Source organism: Microtus pennsylvanicus, chromosome 4 (genome assembly GCF_037038515.1).
Source record: "Microtus pennsylvanicus isolate mMicPen1 chromosome 4, mMicPen1.hap1, whole genome shotgun sequence".
NCBI classification, from domain to species: Eukaryota; Metazoa; Chordata; class Mammalia; order Rodentia; family Cricetidae; genus Microtus; species Microtus pennsylvanicus.
This window is the reverse complement of record NC_134582.1, coordinates 60,488,973-60,512,692: the sequence shown is the minus strand read 5'-3', so window position 1 is coordinate 60,512,692 and position 23,720 is coordinate 60,488,973. Positions and strand designations below refer to the sequence as shown.

The following is a 23,720-nucleotide window of genomic DNA, read 5'->3' as shown; positions in this document are numbered from 1 at the left end:
GTGTGCACATTTAGTGCAGGGGTCTGTGAGGTCTAGAAGGCCTTGAATCTCCTCAGACTGGAGTTACCGGAGGCTGGAAAGCGAGCCGCTGTGGCTGCTAGGAGCTGAATTCAGGAGTTCTACAAGAGCATCACATGTTTTTAACCCCTAAGCTGTCTCTTCAACACCGATTCTATAGTTTACATAGCTCACTAGACAGGCTGGAGAGATGGTTCAGTGGTCTAAAGCATTTGCTGCTCTTGTAGAGGACCTGGGTTTGGTTCCAAGTACTCACATGGTAGCTCACAACCATCCATAACCTCAGTTCTAGGGAATCTGACTCTCTTCCGGCATCCACAGGCCTAGACACACAGATGGTACACATATACATGCAGGCAAAATATTCATACATATAAAAATCCTTTTTTAAGAAAAGAAACTCACCAGAAGCTAGCCATGTGACACAAGCCTGTGGAGCCAGCTCTTGGGAGGCCGAAGCAGGAGGATTGCTGTGAGTTCCAGGCTAGCCAAGGCTTTAAAGTGAGACCCTATATTAAAAATAAAAAAAAGATAACAAAAGGATAAACCAAAAAGTCCTCATCAGAAGAGTCCTTTATGTGGCATGAGACCTGGACAGGGAACAGGGCATCAGAGATTGGCACAGAAACCAATAGCAGAGGAAGACCAACAGACCAACACCCTCACTTTGGGCTACATGTAATGAAACAGAACATGTGCAGAAAAACCCTTAGATTTCCAAACAGGAAAACTTGGATGCTATGCAGATGGCCCGCATGGGCTCACCTTCCTCCATGCTGGAGGTCATTACAGCTCCTACCTGTCTTGGTTCTTCAGCCTGCTTCCATTCTTGGCTCAATAAACTGTCTCTATTTCTGGAACTATCCTCATGGCCCTGGTCCAATTCTTGGTTCTAGAATACAAGAACCTGGACACCTCAGCAGATACCCTCTAGGCTCCAATCCACCCCTTATACATACATTATAAATTAATTTAGACAACAAACTCATTTCCTCTTTGCTCTTTGCTTAAAGAAACACATCTCTGGGAAGTCGAGGCTGTGGAATTGTGCACTACAAGCTCTGGGGAGGTAACCTACATATTCTGAAAGCTCTTGAGGGGAGCAGCCCATCTTGTTCTGACCGCAGCCCGTCTGCACCAGTTGGGATCAACAAAATGACCACAGCAACCATTCTGTGCATTTAGAGTTTAACAGGTGAAAATTTGAATTTAATTCAAATGAAGTTGGAGACCTTCATTTGCATAAACCTCATAACCAGTTCCAAGCAAGTAAATTAAGACAAGGTTTTAAAGACTGCAGTTTTAATTTCAAAACATCTATTTCCAACGAAACCCATTTTTTTGTACATTAGCTAAAATTTTAATTTAAAAAATTACTGCTGGAGCCGGGCGGTGGTGGCGCACGCCTTTAATCCCAGCACTTGGGAGGCAGAGGCAGGCGGATCTCTGTGAGTTTGAGACCAGCCTGGTCTACAAGACCTAGTTCCAGGACAGGCTCCAAAACACAGAAAAACCCTGTCTCGAAAAACAAAACAACAACAACAACAACAAAAAAATTACTGCTGGGGCTGGAGAGCTGGCTCCATGATTTTAGAGCACTCACAGCTCCTGAAGACAACCTGGTTTGGGTCCCAGCACCCATATACTCACAGGAGCTTTCTATTTGGGGAGCTGACACCTGGTTCACAGCTTGTTGTTTCTTTCTTATTCACCATGTGGCTTTATATGCTTTTTCAAAACGTTCTATATTTAGCGTAGTTCCTTCCCTGTGAGAGATTGGATGGCATTACGAGAATTGGAAACTTTTGCCAACTAGCATTGCCTTTTGCCTCTTATTTATGAGAGAAATAGCCCAGCTTTTTCCTTCTGTAGCTGGGGGTGGCATGGGTGTTGGGGATCAGACCTAGAGCCCTGCACCTGCTCGGCACACACTCCCAGTCTATTTTCTAGTTCATTCGTTTTTATTTTATGTGCATGTGTTTTGCCTGCAAGTCTGTGCATGCACCACATGCAGGTCAGAAAAGGATTCTGTTATAGATGGCTGTAAGCTGTGTGGATGCTGGGAATTGAACCCAGGTCCTCTGGAATAGCAGCCAGTATTCTTAACCACTGAGCCCTCTCTCCAGCCCATTTTGTAGTATTTTCAACTCTTCCTTGAGAAAAAAAAACAAGTAAAATCTAGGTTGGAATAATATAAGGATACAAATTTTAAAAGAAAAAGCTTACCTTAACTAAAAAGATTAAATTCTGAATTTTATATCAACTAGGGAATGACATTGGGAATTAAAAGTTTCATTTGTGACTTAGAAAATGCCATGTACATGTGTATGTAAATATGAGATAGACATCTTTTATATCTACAAATTTATTCAGTGACCCATAAAAATAACGTTTAAAGGTTTAAATTTATGTGTTTGTGTGTGTGCCTGCATGAATTTGTATGCACCATTTGCATGCAGTGCCTGTGGAGGCCAGGATAGAGAAGGCTTCGGATGCCCCTAGAACTGAAGTTACAGATGGGTTGGGAAGTCTGGAATTGCTTTGTCGTTCATTTAAAGACATGCAGACTGCAGAACAAGCTCCTCTACCTGATGACTGTCAGGTGTGGAATACCAACAAATACCACCTGGACCTGCTCGCAACACCACACCAGAGCTTTCCAACCCTGCCCATCCTCCCTGGCCCTTGGCCACAAGTCTCCACAAGTATGTTCTCAAGGTGTTTTTGCCACTCTCAATATTCCTCGAGACAGTTTCCTAAATGCCCAAGGGTAGCCTCAGGGAACACACCTGACTCCCTGGGGAGACAATTAAGAGCATCACCCAACCTTTGCTTTCTGATTGCCTTCAGGAACACAGATGCACCTCAAGGAAGAAAGAGTTAGATACCTCCTGTCCAATGTTACAAAGCTGGCAACTTGTTCTGTGTGGAGGCCAGAGGGTTGCTTGTAGCATATTATGATATGCTACAAATATTTTATAACATACAGTTCAAATTGCTTCACTCCAATAAGCTGGTGAAAGCCTTTTGGGATAAATGGGTTGACAGAAATGGCTTATTTAATCTTGAAAACTGTGCTATTGGAGATATTTCATTTCCTTTGAAACAGACTCACACCTAGATTTTCTTACCAAGTCTTCATTTTAATTCTGGTTCACTGCCAAACTTCTATTATTGGCTCTCTCTGGGAACTTTTAAAGTGCACGGGGTTGGCTTATGGCTGGTACAAAGTATCATGGGGAAAGATACAGAAGATAAGCCTGCTGCCTGCCCAGGGGGCAGAGGTAGCAGTGGAAGCTAGAAACTGTCATACAGACAGCGAGAATAGAGCCATAGGGCGAGGTGAGTGTCCTTGGACAATGGAAAGGGAGGTTGGCTAAAGATTATATATTAAAAAGGAAAAGATGCGAGGCTGGAGAGAAGGTTCAGCTGATAAAGGCGATGGCTGCCATACCTGCGATCAAGTTAAGTTTGATTCCATAACCCACATGGTGGAGGTAGAAAACCAGCTCTCACGTGTTGTCCTAACTTCCACAAGCACACCATGGTACATGGGTGTGCATGTGCATACACAAACTCACACAATTAATTAAAATGTAATTTAAAAGTTTTAAAAGATGACCTCTGGCAAATCAAAGGGTAACTGTCAAGTGACTGCAATGCTCAGCTTGAGTACTGTCTTAAAAATGGGTGATGTGGAAAACCTTGATGCCCGATCTATCTATCTATCTACCTACCTACCTACCTACCTACCTACCTACCTACCTACCTACCTATCGTGACACCTAGAAGCTTCAGAAGTGTAAGGTCGTCCTTAGTCAGCTCCATGAGACCCTGTCTCAAAAATGAACGAATGAATAAATTGGTGCAAGACCCTGGTTGTTCTGGCCTCTGAGGACACCTGCACACACGCAACATATACAAACACAAAAATAAAAAATGTGTTGAACAAAAATCTTCAGAAAGCAAAAGTTGCCCACCTTTCCCCTCAAGTATCAACTCTTACGACACTAATTTCAGTTTTAAGGCAAGTTAATGACAGCACTGACACACAACTGCACTCTAGCGCCCTCCTGTGGACGTGGTTCGTTTCAAGAATCCCTTGGCTATGGTAAAACCTTGCAAAGAAAGAAATCCTCTCGCCCTGCACTGTCTGCTTTTCTCCCAAGTAGTCTCATCTTGCTTGAGTCCCCCAAATACACCAGGGTCATTTCTCTGAATTGATAACAGGTCAGCCTTCACCTCTCTCCTTTTTAGTTTATCTACATTCCTGCTGTCTCCACCTACAGATTCCATAAAGGCTCCAAGTAGAAGTTCACAGGAGTTATGTACTGAATTCTCACTACTGGAAAATTTAGAGTTGGTGGTACCCTCTTCCTGGATACACTGGAATCGAGGACTAGGTTTGGCTCCACCGCTTTTACTGTGGGGATCATATACATATATGGAGAATGAATGGAGAAATTTGGGTAGCTGCCAATAGCTTACAGCCACCTGAATTGAATGCTCTGGGTTAGTCTGAAAATATGCTTCAATTCCCTTTCTGCAAGGGTATATTTTTGCTGGGTTTAAAATTGTAGCTTAGGGTTGTGGTGTGGCTCAGTTTTGGCTTTGCATGACTTTCTCAACACATGCTCTATTTAGTGTAACCCTTTCCCTATACAAGATTGGGATAGTTCAGGGGATTTAAAACTCCTGCCAGGTAAACCAGTTTTGCTTTTAGCCTCTTATTTATGGCAACTCCTGTACCCCTGGTACCAGCCATAGCACTGCAGAAACAGGGTGCAGCGATACGTGCCTATAATACCAGCACCTGGAAGGTAGAGACAGAGTGTCAAAACTTAAAGGTTATCGGCCAGTGATGGTGCACACCCTTAACCCCAGCACTCCAGAGGCAGAGGCAGGCAGATCTCTGTGAGTTCAAGGCCAGCCTGGTCTACAGCAAGTTCCAGGACAGTCTGGGCTACAAAGAGAAACCCTGCCTTGAAAACCAAAACAAATTTTTTAAAAAAAAGCCATTTTTGGCAATATACTAAGTTCAGGGCCAATCTGGGATACATAAGACCAGCCTCAAAAAATAAAACACAACACACTACTCAACCCTTTCGGATATTCCACTGGTTTCTTTCATTGTTCTGAAGTCACTGTTGGTTAAGTACTGCTACTCTTCTGGAACTGGGCTGACTTGTCTAAGCGCATGAGGTCCCGAATGACAGTTCCAGTACTGCAGGCTGTGGGGGAGGGAGGAAATACATCTGCCTCTGGTGGAGACTGCTGTTCAGACAGAAGTACCATGATCTGACAATCATCTGGAAAGCTGTGAGGTCCTCTTAACACTGTCTATGTTCTTCCTCTTTTTCCAGACTCAACCATGTCTGCAGTTCTGCTACCTTTCCCCTACTTCACCTTGTTCTCTGTTTGCTTCAATTTACATAATTTCTCCTGACTTACACATCTTACCTTCTAAGCACATTAAATCTGCTACTCCAGAAGGGAACACATTCTGGGCACAGTAGTCCCCATAATGCCAATCTCCCAGCTCTGCATTTTGCTCTGGATTTTGATCACCAGTAAGAACTAATTGGGTACTGTTTTAGGGAGCTATTTTCTGTTCAGTTCAGAAGCTGTACTTCTTCCTACAGGAAGTCTGTAACCAGCGCCTATGCAGCTGTGAACAGTAGGTGTAGGAAGCAATGATGACCTCCCCACTGGCATGAGGCCAGCCCACACAGACCTGAATACAGAACCAGACAGGACAGGACACGTGCAAAGAAAAACTTCATTTGCTCTTCAAGAGCAAAGGCCATGCTTCATTTGTGAACAATGGCGATGAAGCTTTCACAGGAAACTAGGCTGGTGCCTACTGTACACAGGTGGCATTTATTTTAAATAGAGAATATATTAAGTCCTCACAAAACCAGGTTTTAAAAAAAGCATCTAATAAATTTATACAGTGAATAGTATGTCTTTATTCTATTTACAGTAAATTTGTTATAAATATAATACATTTTTGAAAAGCTTATTTTTAACTTGAGTAGATTTATATTTTAAACAGATCAACTTAATTGTTAAAGTTATATAATAAAGAATATGATTTAGTGACAAAAATCTTATCGGGAAATAGTGTGACAGTCAAGAGATGAGTAAGGGAATAAAGTCAAATTCTTTCCAAAACTATGTTCAAAGCATCAGAAAAGCTTTTCTTTTTACAGTTATATATAAGCCATTGGGATACCAGACTGAAATACAAATGCCATAACCAAAGTCCAAAACCGATCTTACAGAACTGCATGAGGCAAGGCAGGAAAACCTGTATTTAACACTCTAGAGAACTTCACAGTACAGCTGGGAACTGCACATGAATGGCTTAATGGCAGTATTGCCAACAAGGCCTTCCCTTCCTCAAAACCATCTCCTCAGAGTCACACCCACTCTACAAGCTGCAACAGCAGACTTCGACCTTTTTTTTTTTAAGACACGGCTTGTTAAAGTGTATGGATATGTTGAAATTCTGTATTATGAACATGGACATCATTACCAGTTTTAAAAGAAAGAATCGGAATTCTATTCTCAGTCCAGTGTACTGTGTGTCAGCTAAGTGCCAAGTCCCAGTATTTTTGCAGTGATCAGAGAACTTCCTTAACAAGAGGGTAATTCAAACGCTGCTGTAAGACTAATCCCACAGAGTCGGACTCTTTCTGTGACTCTCAGTTGTCATGCGTTATTAATGATAATCAGAGCAGGCATGGAGTTCTGCTGACTTGTTTCAAATTCTGTAACCTGGTCCGATAACTTGGCGAATACCCTTGGAGTCCCAAGGTTATAAACACCCGTATGAACAAAGCATGCTTTCAGTTGCAAACTGCGCGACTCTTCACTTCTCAGTTGGAGTTTATACTGTGTCTGTCCAAGCCATGTGAATGATCCATGAGTGTCCAATGCCTCTGGACTAGAGGAGGAAGGAAACGGTAAGTTGTCAATTTTTTTTAATGTTTTTTCCCCCTCTAAAATCTTACTAACATCTCTCATCAAATCCTTTTATTTCTAGGAATTGTTTATGAAACGAACTATTATTAATAACATTATTGCCGTAACAATCAACCATATGTTAACAGTTATTACTATTTTCTAGGAACAATGCTAAAAGTAGATTATTTCATTTAATGCCCATAATGGCATCTAGTAAACAATGGAACCTGATTTGAAATTGAGCTCTTAACCTGTTATCCACATACAAAAAAATAACTGTGTAAAAGAATGCCCATAATCGTAAACGTTGTAAAACTAGGAAGTAGGAACAATCTAGTGCTCAGCACCATAGCACAACTCAATGAGTCTGTGATATGCAGACATGCAGGCTCCTATGCGCTCAGATTTTAAGACACCATCTAGGGTGTAATATGAAAACATTAAGCATATGTTTAATAAGACTTTTCCTTTGTGTTTTTGAAGATTAATTTACTTATCTTTATGTGTATGGATACACTGCCTGCATGTGTGTAACTGAATCATGTGTGTACCTGGTACCTGAAGAGCCAGAAGAAAATATCAGATCCCTTGGAACTGGAGTTACAGATGGTTGTAAGATACCACAGAGATGCTGAGAACCAAACACAGATCCTCCACAAGAGCAGCAAGTGTAATTGACCACTGAAACATTTCTTCAGCCTGAGATTTATTTCCTAATACAAAAACGCCCGAGACAAACCTGCTGGTTCTAGGAGTATTGGGTATAGCAATATAATCTAGACTCTTATTAAGTATTATTTTCACGTTGGGGAAAAAACCTCCGATATTTAATAGCTCTGTAACAATTCTCTGACACTATATAAACAAATCTAACACTGCTTGAATTAACTTTATCCATGTTAGGTAGTGATTTGCATAATTTCAAAACACTGAACTGCTTTAAATAATACCAAACTTTGGGCTACTAAACAGCCTCTCATAAAATAAATTCTCACCTTGTTGTTTTATGCCGCAAATCAACTATTACATCCACATCAGCCTTAGAACAATTAGAAAGTAAAAGGGTGACTGGTACTAAGCAAAGGCTGTGGAACAAAGATAAACAAACCATTAGTCATACACTTTCTTCTTAGAAACTAGTTTCTTAAAAATAACACAAAAATACTTAACAAAACACAAGTTTAAAATCAAATTCAAGTAAGAAAAAAAACAAAATGAGTCACAAAATCATTCTAGGGTAACTTACTTTGTAAATAAAATACATTAATACAATCTCTCCATACTAAATATCAGAATGTACACTTTAAAGTGTTTTCCTGCATACATATGTGGCTTAGGTTGTGCTGGCGCTATGCCCCAGAGAGCAGGTTTCTAGTTTGCAGCCTCTCCTTCATTTAAATTACAAATGTGTATGTAACAAGCCCCAGGAACTTAGACTATTCAGGCCCCATCTATTCCTCAAATGCTAAGTTACTCACACCTTACTAAAATGCTACTAGAAAGAAGAGATGCACCCTGCTGCCCATCAGTCCTCAGAGCAATTCACATCACGGCCCACTGACTACGACCAGACCTTTCTGGAGCACTGAACTGTCAGTCCCTTTTTCCCTCCAGCTGCTGAGACATCACCGCCATCTTGGTCTTCCTGCTTTAGCTGCTCTTTTCCAGCCTTCTGAAGATATGCTTTTCTCCTCGGCTCACTCTTCACCATTTCTTTTCTGTCCTATCACATACATCCCTCTCCCATCTCTACCAAGGGTGACTTCCCCAAAACTTTAAACATCAATTGTTATAGACACACTGGTTCTAAGAAAACTCTATGCCTTTATGCCTGCAAATGGGCAACCTTTTGAAGTGTCATCAGATTTAAAACTCTCTCTGAACTCACAGAGATCCGCCTGCCTCTGCCTCCCGAGTGCTGGGATTAAAGGCGTGGGCCACCACTGACTGGCTTAGAACTTTCTACTTTAAAAACATTGTTTACACATTAAAGTTGTTTATCAAAATTATAAATCATTCCCTATGATATTTAGTACTTGAAGATTCTCCAGGAGGAGTTAGTTTGCAAGATGGCTCAGATTACTGCCAAGTCTGACAACCTGAGTTTCATACCTGAGCTCTACGTGGTAGAAGGAGAGAACTAACTTCCAAAAGATGTCCTTTGACCTCCATGTGAATGCCACATAACGCACACAACACACATAATGCACACACGCACACAACAGATGTAAAAACATCTTAAGGGAAGGACATAGTCTAAAACTGAGTTCCACTGTTAGTCATGCTATAGGTTTGATTTGTATCTAAAACAAAATGATACAATCTTTTCCTCTAGTTCTTGACTTTATGAAAAAAACTTAACACTTCAAATAGAAAGTTTTTGACATCTGAGAATTGGGTGGGCCAACATTCATCCTCAGTAACACTGAAGCTGTGTGTCTATGCGAGCCTGCACATGCATGCGCAAACACACCAGACACAACATTCATCCTCAGTAACACTGAAGCTGTGTGTCTATGCGAGCCTGCACATGCATGCGCAAACACACCAGACACAAAAACTAATCATAGTAAAGGTTAAATCATGGAAGACTCAATATTATTTTAAATTTCTTTTGGTAAGTGGGTCAATGCTGTTACTGAAATAATGTTAACTTTTAAAGAATGGGTATCTGTACATGTATATAAGAAATTTAACAAAAATAAGCCCCATACCTTTTTTGATGAAATGGATGATGAAATGACTCTGGGTAGTGAAGACTTGTTTTAATGAGATTAGAAAGCTGTTCTACTGATGGTCTTGTGGAAACTGCAGTGTTTTCTGGCCTGAAAAACTTTAATAGTTCCATTTCTGGCGGCTCCTGAGGATAAACAATAAAGACTAATAATGAAATAATGCTTTATATAAATCACAGTATGTTCAAACTCTTAAAAAAACAGTGAAGAGAACCTAAATCATGAAGTACCTTTTCTTCTTTGCTATTATTTAAACTGGCAGCTATTGTCATCTGTAGTATAACCTGAGATAAACACTAGTTTACCTAACCACTCCACACATTAGCTCTATGATCTTACATAATTACTTTAATACCTTTCCTACATGTAACACTGGCTCCCATAACCAACCATTTTCATGACTGATGTGATTTTCATTCAATAAAACTGTTCAGTACTTAGGCTGTGGATATTCAATTATCCACAGCTGTTTTAACAGCTGAGAATCAAGAATTAACAAAAAATTTCCATCTTGAAAACATATTCATTTATCTCATAGATTTAGTATTTCAAATATATTACTCAAAGGCTAATATGTACTGGAGATAGCTCAGCTGGTACAGTGCTTGCCTGGCATGAATGGGTTCAAGCCCCAGCACCCTATAAACCAGGCACAGTGGTGCCATTATAATCCCATATTTTGTTTCCCCAGCACTTGAAGTGGTAGAAGCAAAATAATCAAGAATTCAGGGTCAACCTCAGCTATACACAAAACTGAGGCCAGCCTGAGCTACTGCATAAGGTCCCCTAAATTGTTTTTTCTTAAAGGAGGAAAGTGAAAACAAAAATTACTTTAAAATTATAAAAAACATTTAAAATTTATAAAAATCATTTAAAAATTTATTAAAAAATATAAATTTATTTTAAAATTATAAAAAAGTGAAGCATAAAAATTATCAAACACTAATCATAAAGACATCTCTGATGTGGGAGGGTCTTCTGTTTTGAGTTGATTTCATTGGTTAATAAAGAAACTGCCTTGGCCCTTGATAGGACAGAAAATTAGGTAGGCGGAGTAAACAGAACAGAATGCTGGGAGGAAGTGAGGCAATCGCCATGCCTCTCCTCTCTGAGGCAGATGTGATGAAGCTCCAGCCCAAGATGGACGTACACTAGAATCTTCCCGGTAAGCCACCACCTTGTGGTGCTACACAGATTATTAGATATGGGTTAAAGCAAGATATGAGAGTTAGCCAGTAAGAGACTAGAGCTAATGGGCCAAGCAGTGTTTAAAAGAATACAGTTTGTGTGTTGCTATTTCGGGTCATAAGCTAGCCAGGCGGCTGGGATCCGGGTGGCAGGAACGCAGCCCGCTGCTCCTTCTACACATCTCTACTTTTTGCAAGAGTCTCTTGAAAAATCCAGCTGATTCTACTGTGTAAGGTGAACAGAGTATTTATGAGGATAAAAACAGCAAAACTGTAACATAAATCAATTCAGCCTACATGCTCTCCTAAGCAGTGGACATTTCACACTCTGGCTTCATAAGGTCTTAGAGCTCACCCTGCAGTTCTCCCCCGTCAGCCTGGGAATCAGTCTGCTCTTTTGATTAGAAAGTAGTTGTTTCAGCACTGAAATGTCCATTGAAGAGTTATAACACGGACAGGGTGACAATAAACCTATAATAAACCTATAGGACATCTGCACAGATTCAAAACAGCAGCTCTGCTTTTTGACTTCTAAGACATACAAACAGTCTGGTTTACTTCAGAAAACACAGAGCTGAGGAAAGACAGGCGGGCCTCTGGACAGCTGCTGGGGTCTTTTTCTTGACTCCAATCTTGGATTAGAATGTGTTTTGATTTGCAAAGACTCTCTATTTAAGACTATCTTTAATTTTTAAAGTTTAAAAAAATGCACTATTGGGGCTGGAGAGATGGCTCAGTGTTTAAGAGCACCGAATACTCTTCTAGAGGACCCAGTTCAGAATCATCCATAACCCCACTTCCAGGATCCAATGCCCTCTTCCCAAGTCTGTGGGCACTGCATGCATAGACATAGTCCATGGGCACCAAGCATGCATATCGTCACATATACAGTTCTTGGGCACTGCATGTGCATGGTGCACAGACATATATATGCAGGCAAAATGTTCACTTATAAAAAAGATCACATATAATTAAAAGTTTTAAATCTATTATTAATACATTCAAGCCATCTAAACAACATGACTTCTAAATTGTACTGAATAAGGGTTAAAGGTATAGTTTAGTGGTAGAGTGTGGGCTATAATGTGTGAGGCTCAGGGTTCAATCCTCACCATAAAATAAATAACACTGAAAGAAATTTTTACATATTAGGATAAAAGACATAAATGGTAGCCAAAGAAGGATATTTAGACAAACTAGGCATGCAACACATGCCTCTAACTCCACCACCAGAGGGTAATGTAGAGGCTGCACTTTTGAGGCCAGGCAGAGCAAACAGACCCTGTCTCAGAATAGAGAAGACAGAGGTAGAGGGAGTGAGAGGACATAGCACAGAAAGATCACAAGTACAACGGAAGCACAACCATACAACCATATGCATACATGGGAGGGTCAGAACGGCCTCCCAGCAACTGTCATTACCTGTTTCTGAGACTGTGAAAAGGCTTCTTTCCCAATAGTGCGAAGAACAACGTGATGCTGGCCTTCTAAAATAAGCTGCTTGTTATCTTCTACAACGTACGCCTGAAAATGTAACCAAAAGAAATGTCACTTTTCACTCCTGGCAGAAACTCCAAAAGTAACCATCTTAACTACTGGTGGGAAAAAAAATATGACACCTAGTATCCATCAATTATCAATAATCCTGTGTCAGCATTTCAACCTTTATCCATTCACATTCAATCAAAAGACCATCTACCCATCCCTCTGAATCTGCTGGGTTTTTTTTTTTAAAATAAAACTTGACTGATCCAAGTATTTCAAAAAGATAAATCTTGAATTTTTCCTCTTGTTTTCTATAGACTTTCAAACTTCAAAGAAGTGTGTCACAACACAGGCCGTGTGTGTGTGTGTGTGTGTGTGTGAGAGAGAGAGAGAGAGAGAGAGAGAGAGAGAGAGAGAGAGAGAGAGAGAGAGAGAGTGTACGTGTAGGCAGATGCATATGAAAGCCAGAACTCAGCGTATCCTGATTCCTCAGTCACCACTCTCAGTGAACCCAGAGTTCCCTGACAGGCTTGCTCCCAGGGATCCTCTCTTCGCTCAGCACTGAGGTTACTTTTACCTGAGTGCTGGGGATCTGACTCAGGTCCTCATGCTTGCACCTCAAGCACTATTCCTGCCGAGTCATCTCCATAGGCCCAAGAAAGACTGTTTCACGGAGATCTCAGTTAAAAGACTAAGAAGTGACATACAAGTTTCTTTACTGCCGACATGCAGGTGACTAAAGTGAACCCTGTGAGTGAAGATGCCATGCCTTGTCAGCCTGTGAAGTTCAGGATGGCCTCAACCCTGTGATTCTGTCTGTGCACCATGAGAGCTAGTATTACAGGTACAGCATATTCACTTTAATCCACACAACTTCTTTTGGTTTTGGTCATTTTCTTCGAAGATAGGGTCCCACTGTATATCACGGGCTGCAGTAGAATCTGATCTGTAGCTCAGGCTGGAATCAAACTTAAGCGTTTTGAATATAAGAACTACAAGTACATGGGACCACATCTGGCTACATATGCTTTTTAAAAAGGCTTTCTTTTTCTACTAGCAAATTGAATTAATCTATTTTAAAATATTTGTCCCAATTTATATATATATTTTCTCTCTTTGGAATTTGACTCTGTTCTATATTTATTAATGACTTATTTGGAGTTTTTGTTTTTATTTATTCATGCACATTAATATTTTGTTGGCATATATATTTATGCACTGTGTGTGTGTGCGTGCGCGCCTGGTACCCGTGGAAGCCAGAAAATGTTGAATGCCCTTGGACTAGGGTTGTGAGCCACCCTGTCAGTGCTAGGAATCAAACCTGGGTCCTCTGGAAGAGCAGTCCAATGCTCTTAACTGCTGACCCATTGTCCAACTCTGATTTAGTTGTGTTTTTGTTTGTTTGGCTGGTTGGGCTTTTTTGTTTTTCGAGACAGGGTTTCTCTGTGTAGCCCTGGCTGTCCTGGAACTCACTCTGTAGACTAGGCTGGCCTCGAACTACCTATCTCTGACTCCCAAGTGCTGGGATTAAAGTCATGCGCTACCAAGCCCAGAGACTTGCTTTTTTAAAAATAAGCCAAGTTTTCATTTGATTCCAGAGACTCCATCAGAATGCTGCAAGAGTCTCAAAGCTTGAGTACTTTCACTTTCTGTACTTACTGACTGGTGACAGCTTGTCATTTGGGGTCATACTGAGTACTGCTGTCCTAAGGCACAGGACAGCCCAGAGTCCACTCAATCCAGAACCGAGAAGTAAGTAGCTGAACAGCAGCTGGTGTTGGTTTAACCTTTACAGGAAATCACTGATAAAGTCTTGAGTCAATGTCAGAAATTTTTTAAATATAGAATTCCAGGCCAACCTGAGCTACATATGAGACCCTGCCTCAAATAAAACCATTTGATGCCCAAGCTATGAGTCTGGTCCTGAATAGTGTTAATTCACAAATCCCCCCTTCCTGTGCATGATCTCCCACAATTAAGATGACTTCACAAGTGTTCAGTAGCTAGCTAGGTGTGATAACACACACCTGTAATCCCAGCACTTGGGAGGTACTGGAAGGATAAGAAGTTCAAAGCCAACCTTGATTATATGGAATCCTGTCAGAAAAATAAAAACCAAAAAAGGGAAAAAAGTATTTTTCAATTCTCTTTAATTTACAGACATTTTTCTCAACTCAATAAAAATGCAGTTCCAGGTACTAACCACTACCAAGCTTTGTATCATATTCTTTAATACACCTCAGGTTCTCTTTTACATATGATCAGCAGGCTGTTTTTTAAAAAGTAAAATTTTCTTTCCAGTCAAGGTGATTGTGGACTTGACAGCTGAGTACATATTACAACAACACATATTACTCAAAATCTTACCTTAAATGCATCAAAGGGCATTCAAGAGCCTATGATTTCAAGCTAATATATAACAACATACAACTAGTCATTTTAACATAAATCTTATTCTATAATTAACATATGCAATTTATTTAAGTAGGATTTCATAAGTAGGTGCAAAGCCAGCATTGTTTGAAAAATATAAACTACTTCCAGCAACAATAAATAAAGGTAAAAATAAAAAAAGGGAGGAAAGGCACAAAAAGATGAACACAAACAGCAACAAGTCCATGGCTGCTGGAGCAGGGAATTGAGTACCCACAGACTCACAGTTTCCTTCTTGATAGTGTCTGGAGATGCTCATGATAGGTTAATGGAACCTGCTCTCACTGACCTGCATGTCCATAATATTCTTGGTGATTCATAGAAACAAAATTATCTCACAGAAGAAAGTGATCTGCTTTTACTAAATTTCTTTCTTTAGACAGAAACATTCAAAAAGTCACTATGGAACTATTAAAAGTTATAAACTAATTTCAATATTGAAAGTGAAAATTTTAATCAGAAAACACAATTGTTCTCCAGTTTGAAAATAAAATATCTAGATCTAAATAGAGAAGCACAAAGCTTTGATTCAAGTAAAGATGGATCTCCCTCTAAGTTCAGGGCCAGACTGGTCTATATAGCAAGTTCTAGGCTAGCAGGGCTATATAGTGAGACTATGTCTTAAAAAACAAACCAACCAACCAGACAACAAAGGAAAGAAAGGAAGGACAGAAGGCGGAAAGGCGGATATTCAGACTGGATGTGACACAGCGCTGCTTCCAGCACTCCTGAAGCTAAAGCAGGAGCACACAAAGTCTGAGGTCTGCCTGTCCTACACAGAAAGACCCTGTCTCAAAATGAAAAGTAAAACCTAAACGTCTCTCAGTGAGGCTTGCTGGCAGCATGTAGTACACTACCTTCCACAATATGACAAGGTTCAGGTCCACCTCACTGCACTTCTGAATCAACCGCACAGCTTCCGCTGCTGCATGTTTCTCTGGATGCGCAGAAAGCGAATCTTGTGGTTTCTTCAACTCTGAAGATAAACTTCGGTAAAAGAAATCTGCACATGGACTTGCTGAACTTATTATCTGTAGAAAGAAATATCACTTGTCTACAAAAGTGTTTTAATTAAACACCCTGTCAAAACTTACTCATTTAAATATTTTCTGCCAAAATGTACAGTTCTATAACATATATAAACCGAAAAGTTCGCTCATTAATTTCTTGTCTGTGCAGCTGAATGTGAAGGTCATTTGAATGTCTAAAAGATTTAGTGCAAATTACTCATAACCTTAAAAGGTGCTACACCAAAACACTCTATACTGCCATGATTTTCCTAAGTGTCCGAAAGGATGAATAAAAACTACAATTCTACAAAACAAAAGTTCTACGCATTCATTTAATTCCCTAAAAAATCAGTCAGATCCTAGAACTAAAACTCATTTTCATTGTAGTTGTTAAATAGTTTTGTGCATGAGTACTTTTTGAGGCATCTGGCTGAATTAATTAAAAACTTATGAGGACACTATCCAGGCAGCATCTAATGAAGTAACATAGATAATCACAGTATTAAACTGCCCTTTGTATTCACTTGAAAAAAACAATGTGAGAAAAGATCCAATCTATAGGATTCCCTCTAACATAGAACACTCTCTCATGGTAAAATCTCTACATTTGAAATTTTATGGATTACTAAGCGTGTATCATTCATATGTAAAGCTGGCTCAGCTGTTAAAGGGTAGGCCCACAACCAAAAATATAAGAGGTAAGTTAACCCATCCTAACCACTTAAAAAAAACAAAAAAAGTGCAGTTTTTTCCTCTTCTGGTGAACTTTTTCTGGTAAAATATCATCCCCACAGTTTTCTCCTTAATCTGTAGTACGTGGTGTCATTCAATCAGATACTTCAAAAAAGGGGGGGGGTGTCTTTGTTTTTGCCTTCTTCAGTGCTCAAATAAGATATTATTTAACAAAAAATACAACAAAAATTACAGATTTAATATAATTTAAGGGTCCAATTGATGCTTGTAGGAATTTAAATTATTTTAAAATAAAATTAAAAAGTCATCCACCAGGTCTGATGGCATAAACCTGTAATCCCAATAGAGACAACTCAGTGAGACCCTTCTAAAAGTACAAAGTAAAAAAGAGGGCTAGGGTATAAATTAGTGATAGAGTGCTTGTGTAGCATATGGTTTAAATCCTAGGTTTAAGTCCTAGGATCACCAATATCACAATAAACAAATAAGCAAAAAGACAACATAGAAAAAGAAATGATAAAAGCAAGTGAAGACCTGAAATACTGCTAATTCTAACATTTAAAATCATACATGCTTTGCAATCATTGGACCTCTGTAGTTGTGAGATGTTCCTTAAATAGCTGCTTCCTCAAATATTGTCATAGAAAACGAGCAGCATGCAAACTCCTGAAGAGAGAAATGCAGTACTTAGGGTGTCTGGACTTAGGAAAGAACATGAAGAAGTGAGTGGGTGGCTCCTTAGATTACAGTAGAGCTGCTTAGAAATGCATAAGGCAGGGAGATAAAAAGGTAAAAGTGCTTGTCACACAAGTCTGATAACCTCAAGAGGATGTCTAGAACCCACATCTTAATTCCAGCATCCTTATAGTAAAGTGAAGGTGCATACCAGAAGCAGTCCAAACTTTGTAGGCCAGCTAGCCTGGAACATAAAGAGTACAGCAGCAGAGACATGGGGAGACCCCTGACTCAAGCAGGAAAGAGAACTCACTCCAGAAAGTGGTCTTCTCTGACCTTCACATCCACCATGGCACACACATGCACACAAGCACATGTATGTGAGCACATACAAAACTAATTAAAACAACATGTTAAAGCATGGTCCAGGCTAGGGACATAGTTCAGTGGCAGAGTGAGAGTCTAGCATACACAAAGCTCTGGGTTCAACCTCCAGCTTCACAAGGAAAGCCAGACATGGTGACATGGTGCTGTAACTGCAATCCCACCAGAAATGGTCTAGCAGATATGCTCCCATAGGGCTGCAATCCCACCAGGCACAGTGCCATAAACCTTTAAGATCACCAGGTATGATGACATAAGCCTGTAATCCCAGGACTCAGGATATGGAGACAGGAAGAGGAGTAGTTCAAGGTTATTCTTGGCTATATATGGAGTTTGAGGCCAGGATGGACTACATAATACCCTATCTTCAAAACAATTTTTAAAAATCATATTCCCAAACTCTATTGCAGATCACAATGAGGCTTCAGAAGTGGGGAAGAAAAGCCTTTATTCTAAGAAAATTCTCTATACCTGGACCTCAAAGCCAAGGTCTAAAGATTGAGCTACTAAGGTCTGCAGGACTACCTAGAAACTGACAACCACGCAAAACCTAGGTTTCCACCACAGTCCTGACACTTCAGAACTGCATCTTTTTATCTTTAAATTATTATGTATACAGTGTTCTGCCTGCAGGCCAGAAGAGGGTACCAGATTTCATTACAGATGGTTGTGAGCCACAATGTGGTTGCTGGGAATAGAACTCAGGACCTCTGGAAGAGCAGTCAGTGCTCTTAACCTCTGAGCCACCTCTCCAGCCCCCAGAACTGGCATCTTAATAAGATCCCCAATGCACACTTCTTAACATTTGAAAACTTGCTCTAGATGACTCATGCATATTATGATCAAGTGTTTACAAAAACCTTTCCAATTCTAAGACAGCCTAAGTACCTACCCAATGTTTCCAGGTCTCAGAACTATGTGATATGCCCAGATTTGAAGATGACAACATGAGAAAAGACTTTTAAGTAGACTTAGAAAACAGAGGGGCCACTTATTAAAAAAATGGCTGTACTATGGTTACTTTTTCTAAACAGAAACGTTTCCTCAAGTAATTCTGGCTTTTCTAAAATCCTAAGCACTGTGTTTCCATGACTGGGTATTTCCAAAAGTTAATTTTATATAATTAAAGTGGTATAGTCCATACAGCACACTTGGATTAAAGGTGGGCTGTAAAAGTATATAAAGTTCAGATGCTCACTATTCAAAGATGATTATTAGTGATGCTACAGTTTTTGTCAGAATAGACAATTACATCAAATACTACTGTGCATCACTGCATACCTGTTCATTTCCAAAGATGATATCCGCAAAAGTGTATTTTTCAGAGGACTGTACAGCAGCTAAAAAAAAACCAAAACAAACTAATCATGTTACTGCTATAAGATATAAAATGGACAATTAATAAACTATCAAAGTAAAACAAATTTACCTTCTTTTTGTTTACATCTTACTGCCTTGAAGCAAAACTTTCCCTTCTCCCTACTGGCAAGTTTGGCGTCTAGAAATAAAAATGTTTCTCAAGTTATAACATGTGCAAAGCCCAATTCATTATTCAAAGTTCCTTCATCAAAACAGAAAGCAACTTATAATTATAAAAAAGATTTCATTTGGTTGAGTGTGGCAATGCACACAAATCTCTTGAGTTTGAGGCCAGCCTGGCCTACACAATAAATTCTAGGACAGCCTTGTCTCTAAAAAACAAAAAAACTGTTCTCTTTTCAACAAAATGAATATTTATTAACCACCTGAAAAGCTTAAAATTCAGACTCTTGAGATACACAAGCATATGTGACTCTATTATTGTGTGTGTGTGTAATTGACATCCGACATCTTAAACACTAAGTTGGGAAGGTTAGAACTTCAGGATATTAGGCACCCCACGGTCTTACACTTGATCATGCCCCTTCAGTATTTTTCAATTATTTCTTTTTAGTGCTTCTCCACATTTATGACTTATAAAAATTTCTGATATAGTGTATTTCCTACCACTTTATCTGGCTTTAAAATGTTCTTATAGGGCCAGAAAGATGGTTTAACAGGTAAAGGTGGTTACTACCAAGTCTGATGACCTGAGTTTAATACTGGGATCTACATGGAAGGAGAGAACTGACTCCTCCAAGTTGTCCTTTGACCTCCACATGTCACACAGATACAAACACAAAAATAAGTAAAAAAAATAAATAAATGCTGATTTATTTTACTGGCTACTAAAGTCTACATGAGTTAGCAGCATAATCTACACTAAAGTCACAACCATTTTTTTCTCCAGTAAACATGAATATGCCATGCACTCTGAACATACAGACTTTTCCATATGTTTAGCTAATTCCTATTCTTCAAATGCAAAATGTCCCTATTGCTAGTGTATTTAAATAAGTGGTCCACAGCTAGTGGTGCCTTGCTGGTGGAAGGCCACTCAGGTCTTATTCCTAGCCCCATCTCCTACCTACTCTCTCTGCTTCCTGACAAAGATGCAGTGTGACCAGGCATGTCATGCTCCTACCCCAATGGATTCCCTGAAGGATGGACTGTATGCCTTCACACTGTAGCCAAAACAAACCCTTCCTCCATTAAGTTGCTTGCATCTTTATATATTTGGTTACCACCACCACCACAAGTGACTAACACAAGCCTCCAAATAATAATCAGTGTGAGACTAAGGGTACAGACCTTTGTTTTCAGAGATGTTCACAGATTTGTGCAGCTGCCAGTGTTTGCTACTGCTTGACACCTGCACCATGTGGAACTCTTTAACCCCTGCTTCACTCTGTCAAAGACACAAAAAAGTCACTTGAGGCTAAAAGCACTGAATTAATAAACTTGACGACAAAATCAGATGCTACTCAAATCAAGCAAATGTAATTAGAGGATAGGAATGAAGCTCAATGGTAGAGCACTTGCCTCAGGTACAAGGCCCCATTTAATTCCCAGTAGAGGAAAATAAATAAAATAAGGAGGAGGGCTAGAGAGATGGCTCAATAGTTAAGAGCACTTGCTGAGTTTCTAGAGGACCTAGGTTCAACTCTCAGCACCCAAAAGGCAGCTTACAATAATCTATAACTTCATTTCCAGAGAATTCAGCCCTTACTTCTGGCCTCCATGGGCACCAGACACACATACAGTTACATGTAAGCAGGCAAAACATTCATGTGTATAAAATAAAAACAAATCTTCAGAAATAAAAACATTAAATGTAATATGTATTTGAAATAATTCAACAATACGTATCCCAGAAAGTTATTTAAATCCTCTCCAACACTTTAGAGAAAGCAACAATGAAATATATTTGTATATTATATATTCATAGTTATCCATACATAAGGTAATTAGGATCTACTATTTCTGGTGGAATTTAATAATCAAAATTATTCATAAGCCAGGTATGGCAGTTCACTTTCAATACCAGCTCTTGGGAGGCTGGAGCAAAAGGACCACTGTTTATGGGCAACATTTTAAGTTTCAGACTTCCAGAGGTTACAGAATGAGACTCTGACCCAAGAGAGAAAGTATAAGTCAGTTGTGGAGTTTGAACTAAAATTATGACACTTTCTGAGCTAGGGTGACAGTTCAGTTGGCCTAGCATTCATGAAGCCCTGTGTCCAAGCCCTAGCATTCTATAAGCCACATCTCAGGGCTATAATCTCAGTGCTCAGGAGGTAGAAGCATGGGCTTAGAAATTCAAAGTAAGACCAGATCTCTCTCGGGCTCAAAAAAAAAAAAAAAAAAAGACACTTTTACTTCTTCTGATGAGTTTTCTCCAGAAATATCTCATTCTCAATAAGGTAAAAAGTAAAAAACAAACAATTAGCTGGACACAGTAACACCTGCCACATGCCTATAATCCAGGCAACCAGGAGGCTGACAAATTCGAAGTTACCTACACTAACATACAGTGAGTCACTATGGAAGGATGAAAGGAGAAAGAGAGGGAAGGAAGGAGAAAGGGAGGAAGGGAAAAAGACAAGAAACAACAAAAAATCTCAAACTAGTGTGTGACTTAAATTGTATATAATTTTTTTTCCTAAATGAGAGCTAATCTGACATTAGAAATTACCTAGAAATTACCAACATTTTCTACTCAAATAATGAACAGAGTCTTGTGAAAATTACCAACATTTTAGCACAATAAACCCCACTGTTTCCTAGAAAGTGGTTTCACAGATTTATGAAACTAAAAGTATTACAAAACTAATAACATTTGATAAGTATCTGAACTGATCAACTTGAGATTCTATAAGCTTTACAATTACACCTTCTTCACATTTAGAGTATACAGACAGAAATGTCCTTTATAAAGGAAACGGTGCTGTCAGAACACACGAGAACAGGGTTGTTAATACAGAAAGTGAAATCCTCACAGCACTACACACACTTCATTACTTCTCAGACTGCATCACAAATGCTACACCTGACATCAATGTATTATGATTATCAGATCCTTTCACAAAAATCAAAGCCAGTGGAGAATATTAAGATGTTTTCATACTAGCTCATGTGAATAGTTTTAAATTTTTACTTATGCTAAATTGTAGAGAAAAAAATATTTACCAAGAACAAACATTTCTCAACAGACTTTAAAATAAAATTCAGGTTTAAATCACTTACAGTATTGGTATTTTCCACATCCACAAAGACTAGCATATTGCCTCCCCTGCCTTCTTCATCTTCAAGTGAATTACTTCTACAGACAGTTGCTCGCACGTTCAAAGACCGGCTAGTACAAATAACTGCAGTGTGTCTTAAAATTCTGTGCCTGAAAATTAAAAACACATGCAAACTGAATCTAAGGGTCTCTCCCTACATTACAAATCTCTAATTCTAAATAAAAACCAGAAACATAGTAACTTCCAGGATTGCCTATAACCAGAAAACAAAGAATACAATAAGGTAAAATTATAGTTAGACTACGTTTAGTTCAGTTGTTTCTTCTCAATTTGAAGCAAACTAACAGTAATCCTGGCTCTATCTAGGCTTTTCTCCTGCTCATCAAGCTACGTCATAGTGAAAATAACCTTCACATAGCAACAAATACATCTTCTCTCTTAAAAGTAGTCCCAAAGATGCTCCCAAAAGTATGGGTGTGCAAGCCTTTAATCCCAGCACTCAGGATGCAGAGGTAGAAAAATCTCTGTGAGTTTGAGGCCAACTTGGTCTATAGTGAGTTCCAGGCTAGCCAAGGCTATATAATGAGATCCTGTCTCAAATAATTAGTTCTCAAAATTAAAACTACCAACAAAACCACAATTCAGTTTTTTCTTAATGTGTGTGCATGCCACATATGCTGGGTATCCAAAGAGACCAGAAGAAGGCACCAGATCACCTAGAACTGGATTGCAAGCAGTTGTGAGACACCCAATATGAATGCTGGGTACCAAACATGGATCCTCTGGAAGAACACCAGGAACTCTTAACCTCTGAGGCATGTACTTCCAGGTCCGAAATCAAAACTTTTAACTTGATACTTCAAACGTAATGTTTAATTTTTTAAGTCAAAGTCTGTGTTGCTTCAGGGTAGCCTTATATTCCTGATCTTGCCTTCACCTCCCTGATTATAGGCATGTGCTACCACACCAAACCCTACTCGACTATTTTCCTACAGCTTGTACCGTGGCAAAACATCCAGTTCTTATTCTTCTCTAACTGGTAAACCGATATTTGTAGATAAAGCTACTCGCTGGAGTGGCTGACTTCTATCCACTTGAATCCATGTCCTGAAATCTCTCCTGTCCTCTGAAGCCCACATCACTACCTCATCACTAATGCTTCCCTGGCCAGAGTGCACTGTGTCCATCATCTTAAGGAGTATCTACATTACTAAGAGTCCAAATTGTACGAACACTTTTCTGATTTTTGCCCTTATACTGTTTCCCATGACATTTAGATATTCTACAGAATAAAACAAATGTTAATTTTATAAAGGTGATAGTAGTATTCGAATTCTGCTGTGCAACATGTAGGTAGGCTTGAGATTGTACAGAACAGGGAGGCTGGAGATCTTAAGTGATTATCCACTGCAAAACACCACTGCACACACATTTCTCATACATACCAAAATTATATTCTTACAAAAGGAAGCTGTATGGGGAGGGGCTTGATATACAAATGATACAGTATTTAAATCTATCAAAGAA

The 23,720-nt window shown here is 39.4% G+C and overlaps 1 protein-coding gene across 4 annotated transcripts in view; it reads right to left on the bottom strand.

Annotated features, from left to right (window-relative positions):
- Window positions 1–5,885: 5,885 nt before the first annotated feature.
- Window positions 5,886–23,720, bottom strand: part of Trappc8 (trafficking protein particle complex subunit 8) — an 81,519-nt gene continuing 63,684 nt past the window's right edge. For all 4 annotated transcript variants that reach the window (XM_075969242.1, XM_075969243.1, XM_075969244.1 and 1 more), the window contains 9 exons: window positions 22,195–22,342; window positions 20,260–20,356; window positions 19,019–19,087; window positions 18,871–18,929; window positions 15,685–15,858; window positions 12,332–12,433; window positions 9,702–9,847; window positions 7,983–8,072; window positions 5,886–6,967 (listed from right to left, as the gene is read on the bottom strand). In XM_075969242.1, coding sequence (XP_075825357.1) covers window positions 6,733–6,967; window positions 7,983–8,072; window positions 9,702–9,847; window positions 12,332–12,433; window positions 15,685–15,858; window positions 18,871–18,929; window positions 19,019–19,087; window positions 20,260–20,356; window positions 22,195–22,342 — 1,120 coding nt within the window. In that variant the 3' untranslated portion in view covers window positions 5,886–6,732. The remainder of the gene's footprint in view (window positions 6,968–7,982; window positions 8,073–9,701; window positions 9,848–12,331; window positions 12,434–15,684; window positions 15,859–18,870; window positions 18,930–19,018; window positions 19,088–20,259; window positions 20,357–22,194; window positions 22,343–23,720) is intronic.